The sequence below is a fragment of the Ciconia boyciana genome, chromosome 8 (assembly GCF_034638445.1).
Source record: "Ciconia boyciana chromosome 8, ASM3463844v1, whole genome shotgun sequence".
In the NCBI taxonomy this organism is placed as follows: Eukaryota; Metazoa; Chordata; class Aves; order Ciconiiformes; family Ciconiidae; genus Ciconia; species Ciconia boyciana.
The window spans coordinates 32283753-32292659 of NC_132941.1; the positions used below are offsets into that span (position 1 = coordinate 32283753).

The window sequence follows — 8907 nt, forward strand, 5'->3', positions numbered from 1 at the left end:
TAGGAAAATAACTTCTTCTCTAGTTGCCTAGAGCAGGTTGCCCAGGACCATGTGACCCTTAGTTTTATCTGCTGCTTTTTTCCTGAGCTGAGGTTGTGGTATTGTGTGTCTGTGTCAAAACTGAAGGTTGTAAGCTTGAGGAACTGGCAGCATAGGAACTCTTGAGGTCAGATTTTATTTTCTTGATGAAAGAAGTCACGCAGGGAGCATGTTGCTTATTAATAGATTATTGTGCCAAGTTCTTTAAAGCTCTACATTTTGGAGTGGGAGTTCTGCAGATGTCTTCAGTTCAGTGGCACTTCCCAGTTCCTTTTAGGTTCTTTTGAATACCTAACTAAAATTCTCGTTCGGGTATTGTGAACACGGTAGGGTTGCTTTGTAAGATAAGTATACTTACAACTTATCAGCAAAAGGTTCAGCTTCTTTTGAAAGTGACTTGGTCTCTTTTCTGTACTTACAGATAGCAAAAGAGCAAGGCTTAGAAGTTTTACCAGAGCATGATCCAATACGTGATCAGAGTTGGTATGTGAACAAAAAACTTCGCCAAAGACTTCTTGAAGAATATGGAGTAAAAACCTGTACTGTTATTCAGTTTCTTGGTGATGCTATTATTCTACCAGCAGGAGCACTTCATCAGGTAACATACATCTGCATAAAGACACACAGGATTAAATAACATAAATACAATAAAATAACTTTTTTTCAAAGACCTAAGTACCTCTGTACTCAAATTAGATTTTATTTTCTTACTGGTAGCTATTAGTGTACAGGAATGTATAATAAGGTATATCTGCTTGTATAGATGACCAGCCAGTGGTAACATACAGCAACTTGAACTCTTGAAATAACATTGTTCCTTTTTTCCTTTAAAATGAAAAATGAGCACGCTATTGTTAACCACTTTTTCCCACTTTCCATTTCATTAGCAAATTTCTAAATAAACTAGTTTTAAATATGGCAAAGCCAGGTTAGTATTATTTTTTTTCTTCTAAACCAAAAGTTAACCTAACCTAGAGAGGCAGGGAGAGCAACCCAAGCAGATAAAAATACCTGGATATCAGGTGTCATTGTTTTTGTCTTCAGCTGTAGGAGAATTGTAGAGACAGTTTGGGTGTAACAAAATGTTTCTGTAATGGGATTTGGAGGTTGTTTTCCCGCTCCACATTAAGTTCCTTTTTGCACAGAAGGTACATCAATCACCAGGAGTCATCATTGTTGCTTCAGCAGCTTTCCTTACCATCAGAAAGAGTGATATCACCTTTGCAGCAGCTGGACTGATTTAATTCTTAGTTATGTAAGAAAAAGTACTGCCAGTAGGGCAGTTCTGGAGAAACAGTATGAATTTGTTTGGCAAGCTTCAGTCCTTTCCTAGCACGTAGGGTTTGTTGTTTCTTTTTGTTTGGTGGGTTTTTTTCTCACAGTCTGCTTCTCCGTGGTGAAAAGAGGAAGAAAGCACAATTGTTCAGCCGTTATTTTTGGGTAGTTCTAGATTTATTTATTTCTTCACTCCATGAACCTTTTCCTGTTGAAATAGGAAATGGAGCCTGCTTTCTTGCTGTCTTGCCAGCTGCCAAGCACCACTAATTAGGTAGCTGACTATCAAGGAATGAGGAGCATACTCACCCTGCAGTTGGGGTTGTAAACCATCTTGCTCTTAAAGGCTTGCATCATCGCTCTCCACCCGGGTTCAAGCAAGGCCAGGCCTTTATGAAGAAGATGCTATTTGGTTTCTGATCTGCAGATCAGCTTCCAGCTGCCTCCTCTTCTGAGCAGAGGGGAAGCAATGGCTTACCATGTCACCATGACCAGGGCAGGAGAGTTTTCTCTGTGAAAAAAAAATGACTGGGTTGTAGTGATGATGGGTGTTATGTCGCTAATCTGTCTGGCTATGTCAGTTGCTGGGGCGTTGAAAGCAACAGCTACCTTACCCACACTAGACTCCTTTGTCATTCCAGTGAGTCTTTAGATGGGTTTCACGTGATGGTATGTTAACCCTGGCTGATCTGTGTGGATTTGTTTTCTGGCAAAAGAAAGAAAAAAAGAAGAAAAAACAAACAAACAAACAAAAACCCCAAAAAACCAAACCCAGGTGACCAAATCTTGGGTTGTTGTAGGTTGCCTTTCGCTGTATCATGTCTCCAGGGCTTGATGTTGCTTCACAAAGGTGAAGGAACGTCTGGCATTGATGTTATTCTTAGCTCCTGTTAGGCTAAAGCAGTTAGGACTCACAGAGTTGATAAGATTTATGTTGCATCCTCCAGTAACCTTACTCTGAAACAAGGGAGATATCCCAGATACAAGAGTGAAAAGGGAACCCACAGAAAATAACAGACATACTGGGAAGTTTGTTTTATATAGCATGTGGCATTATATAAAGGCATACAGAATATAAAACATGAAGTAGTGGGACTGTTCCAGGCTTCCTGGCAGTTCATAGGTTTAAGGACCAAAAATAAGACCGCTCTTATCTTTATCTCCTTGGCTTTAAACTGCAGATTGCTTTTGAAGTGGTAATGTTCTAGCTTCTGGCACCAAGGAGTTAATAACATGGTGTTTTTAAACCTTAGTGGGTGAAGCTGAGAACCTTTTCATCCTCAGTAAGAAGTTCTTCTGAATCTGCCACGTAGGAGGAAATGAAAGCATCGTGTTCTTTCATATACGCGTATAGTACTCTCTGTGTAGAGATGCATAAATACTGACCTTAGGGATCAGCACCAACACTTCATATACACAAAGCACATTTCAACACTTAAAAGTAAGTCTGAACAAGAATACATACCAGGTTAAGTTTACATGTTAAGTGTTTCAGATTTACATGCACATCATGAATCTTTAATAATTAAAACTGGATGAGAGATGATACTAAATTTGGTAGTAAATTAACATTTTTATTTTTATTTGCTAATCGGTAATGTTGTGGAGCAGAGGAAATCAGGCTGAGGGATGGAGTTAGGGAGCCCGGCAGCTGCCTGTGGTCACTGTGTAGTGTAGCTCAGACATTTCCATCCTGGAGCCAGTTAGGATTGTTGTCACACTGCTGCTTCTGACATGCCAGTCTAGAATTTAATTGCTCTGACATGGGGGAGGTTGGGTGTATTTCTTCTATGTATTCTTCCCCCCCCCAAGCTTCTATGGATTCATATCTAGCTTTTAAAGTGACTTGTTCTTAATATTTTATGGTAGCATAAAGCATTCCTCTTCCTTCCCAGGTTTCCCCCTCCTCCCTGTGTACTTGAAGACAGCAGTCACATTCCCCTTGTGATCATGTCAGTAGGCAAAGTCAAACTGTTCCAGTGGTGGGGTGGGGGGGAGAGCCTCTCCTGTGAGCTGTGACGGTCAGAGTAGCCTTGTCAGTACCTCTTGTGGAGGGAATTGCTCTCTCGGGGGGAAACCAGAAATAGATACAGTGTTGGGCTGGCCTTCTCTACAGATGCTTCCCTGAATGTACTGTGAGTAATGCACTGTAGGATTGTATCTCCTTTCTTCTTGTCTGTGCGAGTAGGGGAGCTCGGAAGTGTCCCCTGCTTTGCTAACTTCTGGGCCTTGCTCTCTGTCTGGCACTTATAACAGCAAGCCCTCGGCTCCCCTTGGAAACTTCCCCAGCTAAAAAAAGGGGGTTTTTACTGTTCTTTTGAATGATTTGCTCTTTGTGCTGCTCCACTCTGGGTCATCCTGTATCACAGTCATCCTATAGGGATGCCCTCCCTTGGTTTTAATTTGATGACTCCAAATTTGTAAAATATTTTAGTGGTAAAAGCTAGAAATGCTTGAGTCGGTGATTGAAATGTGTTATTCAGGCTACATGCAAAACTTGTTCATAGTAGACAGGTGGTTATGATTTTTTTAATAGTGGTATTATGTTGATTTAACAGCAGGATTATATATTGTAAAATAACATGCTGGAGGTAATGAGACATCCTGGCGATGTTAGGATAAGGATGTAGGATAAAGGTCTGGGAGTTGCGCACGCAGAGCTGCTGGGCTGAGCGCTGGCCCCAGAGCTAAGTGGTGCAGGAAATGGCTGATCCTCAGCGTAAGGACAGGAGTAAGGCTGTGCGGTGAGGAGCTGCAGCCGTGAGGATGGACAGCCCTTTCCTCCCTGCCCGCTCACCTTTACCTGTCCCGGCCCAGGTCTGAGGCTTTTCTGATGCTCCCAGGTCTCCTGGGCCCTGCTGGAAAACCTCTGCTCTGCGTGGGCTGCGGGCAAAGCTGTTCTCTTGGTTCAGCTGGAACTGGCACAGTCGTGGGAGTGCTGTAGTCGTTGCCCTGCAAACCTCTGGGGAATCATTGCTAAACATATTTATTTCTGTGTGTCATTGTATCAGCTTGTATTATAAATATTATAAACAGAACTGCCTATGGGCTGTCAGCAGGACATTCCACATTACGTACTAGACCAGCTGGGTAAAATTTGTCCCTCCAAAGACTTGCACACTGATAAGACAGGTCCTGGAAGGGAAGGAGGTTTAAGACACAGCAGAATGAAAGATCTGAGGGCAACAAATACTGCCTGTTCTGCAATGGAGGGAGAGTGAGTCCGTAAAATCTTGTCCCAGTGAGGAGAAAGTGAGAGAGTGGTGTGGGATTTGCATGGGGTGGAAAGGAAAACAGGGGCAGGTAGAGACTTGAAACAGGTTAAAGGCTGCGAGGGAAGAGAAGGGGGCTGAAGCCAGCAGCCCAGCTGCACAGCACAGAGATGTTTCAGCCGAAGCTCTAGGAAATTCCCCGAGCGCTGGTGGGAGCCTCGTGGTGGCACTTCTGCAGCTGTTTCCTTGCTCCTGGCTTTCTGCCGTTTGCAAATTGTGTGGCATCAACAAACCCTCTTCGTCTCCAGAATGGTTTCTCTTTTGATTAATCTGCAGGAGGGAACGGCACTGCTTTGTCCTTGATGATTACGAGGCGCAGAAGCCCCGTGTATGAGGCACTAGTGTTGAGCTAGGCGTTACCTTCTGGGATTTCACCTGCAAAGGGGCAAGCTGACCTTATAAAATCAGACCTGGGCAGTGTTTTTGAAGAAGAAAATAATTTTTAAATGAAGTGCTATGTCCTCAACTGCGTAGGCCCCTAAGGTTTTTTGAATGTCAGGTATCACAATGGAAATTTTAGAGTATGCACTAAAAAACTCTAGATTTTGCTAGGCTTGAGCTTAAAATATGCAGATCTTCATCAGTACTGAGAAGGGGGGCACTGTTTGTTTGTTAGGACGGCAAAGGTGCTCCCTCCCCACCCCCCAGGCTGTGGTAAGTTTGCAGAATTGACATTGCACAACTTTATGAGCAGTTAGAATTTGGGGGAAATGAGATTTTTGACATGCTGAAGAAGCAGTGTAATTTGTAAGGGTTTAGGGGTGAAAACCTGATACTGTATGTTTCTGAAGAGGACAAACAGGAGTTGGTAGTCAGGTCACAACCAGGAAGCATTTTTTCCTTTCCCCTGTCCTCCAGGTACGACCTGGGTGGCAAGAGATGGTGTCTGTTTCTCTCAGTAGTTACCTCTTATCAGTAAGAAGAAATGTTTAGAGAAAAAAGAAAGTGTGTGTCCCCCCCCGAACCTGCCCCTTTGTTCTTTTTTTTTTTCTTCCTCTATTAAATATTTCCACCAGCAATTACTTTTCAGCAAACGTGGCAAGTTGTGCCTGGCAGAGTGTGGGTGCAAGCTTCCAGCGTGTCTGTGTGGCCCGAGGAGCCGGGTCCTGCAGGGCAAGGCTGCCGCAGAGTCGGTCTGCAGTGTCGGCACCTGCGTGGCGTTCTGGAAATGGCTGTGCAGTAGTGGTACACGGCAGCACTGCCTGTGCAGCTGATAAAAGGGTGGAATAACACATCAGAGTCTGTTGAGTTAATGTCAGAGCCGACTACAGGAGGAAGTGCCAGAGCACAGGCAGATGTGCATTGTTCAAAGTGTACCTTTTGCCAGAAGCTAACTTAGATAAGTCGAATACACTTAATTGCTCTCTACGTAGAATGTATAAAGACATCCTTTAGTCTGATAAGCCTGTGGTTTAAGACATCTCAAGGCCCACTCTTTTCTCAGGTATCTCTGCTGAAGAATAACTCCAAAATACTAATTATCAGTCTCTTCTTGTTATTTTGGATAGGTGCAAAATTTTCACAGCTGCGTTCAAGTAACTGAAGACTTCGTGTCTCCAGAACATCTTGTACAGTCATTTCACTTAACGCAGGAGCTGAGGCTGTCAAAGGAAGAAATCAATTATGATGATAAACTGCAGGTAGGAAATGAATTCAGCTCTGGAAGCTGTTGCAAAGGCAGGGCATGCTCAGGCTCATTGAAATGCGGAGCAGTGCGTGGAGCTACTTCCTCGCTGCTGTTCACACAGAATAACAATGAGCAGCAGCGTGAATGCCAGGGGTGTAAATGACTCTCCCTTGAGTTGCTGGTTTTATTTATTTCACGTTACGTTTTAAAATGTGTAGAAAGGTGTTTCCTTTTGCACTGGCTTGATGTAGCCTTCCTTTTTTTTCCATCCTTTAGGCTCAGGGCTCAGTCCTAAACACCGTTACTTTGCAGAGTTCCTTAGTTGTAGGCCTTGCTAAAATCTGTGTGATGTTCTTGCAGGTTAAGAATATCTTGTATCATGCAGTTAAGGAAATGGTGAGAGCTTTGAAGATTCATGAAGGTGAAATGGAAGATATGGATGAAAACTAAGCGCGCTCTGCTTTTTTGTGTTAACATCAAATGGAGGTTATTTTTTCTAATATATGAACGGTATGCACACTAATTTAAGCTTCACAAACCATCAGTGCCAAGAAAACATAGTCATCGTATTTACTTGTTAATGACACTGCAACGGTAGAGCTTCATATCACAGCCACTGTGATTACATGTTAGACTTGCAAACAATTAAGCAGCATTCTGCTGTCCTGTATTATAATGTACATGAAGTTTGTGAAATGTCAAAGATTTAAGATGATGTATTTATTTTTGGAAAAAAAACACAAAATTCTATGCTATATTGTTGATCAAATGTAAATGTGACTTGTACAGTTTGCTAAAATAATTCAGATATTTTTCACTACATTGAGACAGTTACTGTGAGAGTAGGACACAAACACCAGCTATTGCCTGCATTTGGGATCTTGCTGAGTCCGCACAGCAGTCATGTCATAATCTGAAGATTACTGCCAAATAATTGTAAACTTTGTAAAATATAAAGTATATAAAGTAGATATTAAATACAGACACTTCAGTATTTTATTGAAGCTATTCAGTGTACAATTAAACGTTTTCAAAAGGTGTAATTTATTTAAAAATTGTCTCATTTTGGTAAAATTTATGTGAACTTTTAAAGCTAAATATTAAACTTAATATGCTGTGTAAATATATACATATATACATTCAATGATGTATTTTTTTAAAACATTGGCTTGCTTTAATTTGTTAAAAGTGCAAGTGTTACACATGCTTTGTACATTGAAGTTGAAAGGGGTTTTACATTTTCCATTAAAATGACTTTATCAAACGTTGTCTTGTCGTGTTCGTTTTTTGTTTGTGGCCATGTGTGACAGCCGAGTCCTTCCTTCGCAGTAAGGGCAAGTGCATCTCTGAGTGTAAGGCTTGAAATGTTCTGCCGTGGTTCCTGTGCACCACTCTGCCCTCTCCGGGTTTGAGACAAAACTGCGAGGGGAAGTGCTGAAGCACAGCTCAAATGGCTGAGCCAGAAAGAGCCTCTCCATAAGAATAAAACAATTCAAACATTGCTTATGTTCTGTCTTTAATAATCCAATACTTACTTTTGGGCGAAGGGGGAAAGGAATTTCTGTAGAACAATTTCTTTTGTAGCATCTTGGCTCTTTACAGTTTGAGTAATACAGCAAAATAATGTATGCTTAAAAAAAAAAAGATTTGTGTCTGGTTTTACTTAATAATGGTAAATGTTAGACATTGAGCAGAATTCCAGCTCTTGGAGTTAGTTTGAAAAGTTAAAGTGTACATGGATTTAAATTCCTAAAACTGTTCAAATGTTTAGATTTTATATCACGTTAGGTGCGGCTGTTAGCTAGCTCGTGACAGGTCTGAAAGGGGATAGTAACTAGCCTGGTTACTGCTCCCAGTCTGACAAAGTGTGACCAGGTTTTGGGCCACCAAAAAAAAAAAGCCCAGCAGAAAACCCATATAAGTTATCTTAAGAAATAGTGAAACACAAAAGCAATTTCTGGTTCCAGAAGTAAAGTTCTTTATTTAGTTGGTTTGAAAACCTGGAATTTGAAGTTGCGAAGAAATGCATTGGGGTTAATGTTGCTGTGCTTGGCAGTTGATTCTCAACTTTGTACCCAGCTCCGAGCAGTGTCTTCCTTTACGCTGCGTGTAGCACAGAACCAGAGCGTTGGCTGAAGATGCAAAACCTGCCGGTGTATGTTTGCTTAATGACCAGTGGACTTTACTCGCGTGTACTTTTATTTTTTAAAGTTCAGGATATGTAAATGAGTTAATTTTAATCTTAAGTCTATATATTATCCCCTGTGACTTGAGTTGTGGTGAAGTACTTTTAACATTTGTGAAGTTTCCTGAGGCTGCTGACATTTGCATTCGTGCTGCAGATGGTCATATCCCCCCCTTGTTTTTTTTCCTACACAAAGAGCAGTTGTTTGGGCCAGGGCCATGGCTGTCATCACAGCTCGCTCCTTGTGCTGGGGTGTCTTTGTAGTTGAGTTGAAGGGAATGGGTTGGTTTCCCCTGGGCTGCTACTGGAAAGTGTCATGTTGCTGTGTCTGTCTTGGCCAAAGCTTCAGGCTTCCTGCTCTACCTCTTCTCAAAGGCGTTCAGGTGCTTTACTGTCAGTGACTGCACCGCAGACAGCACCCGGTGCTTCTAAGTCTGAGCTTTGGTACCATCCTTTGGCCCCCCACGGGGCACCGACGGCTGCCCCTGCCACCCCACAGCACTTACAGA

The 8907-nt window shown here is 42.2% G+C and overlaps 1 protein-coding gene across 4 annotated transcripts in view; it reads left to right on the forward strand.

The window, feature by feature from the left end:
* Positions 1 to 7464, forward strand: part of JMJD1C (jumonji domain containing 1C) — a 168086-nt gene extending 160622 nt beyond the window's left edge. For 2 of the 4 annotated variants that reach the window (XM_072871680.1, XM_072871681.1), the window contains 3 exons: positions 461 to 637; positions 6095 to 6226; positions 6574 to 7464. In XM_072871680.1, coding sequence (XP_072727781.1) covers positions 461 to 637; positions 6095 to 6226; positions 6574 to 6663 — 399 coding nt within the window. In that variant the 3' untranslated portion in view covers positions 6664 to 7464. The remainder of the gene's footprint in view (positions 1 to 460; positions 638 to 6094; positions 6227 to 6573) is intronic. The other 2 variants (XM_072871682.1, XM_072871683.1) reach the window with 1 other exon arrangement.
* Positions 7465 to 8907: the final 1443 nt, after the last annotated feature.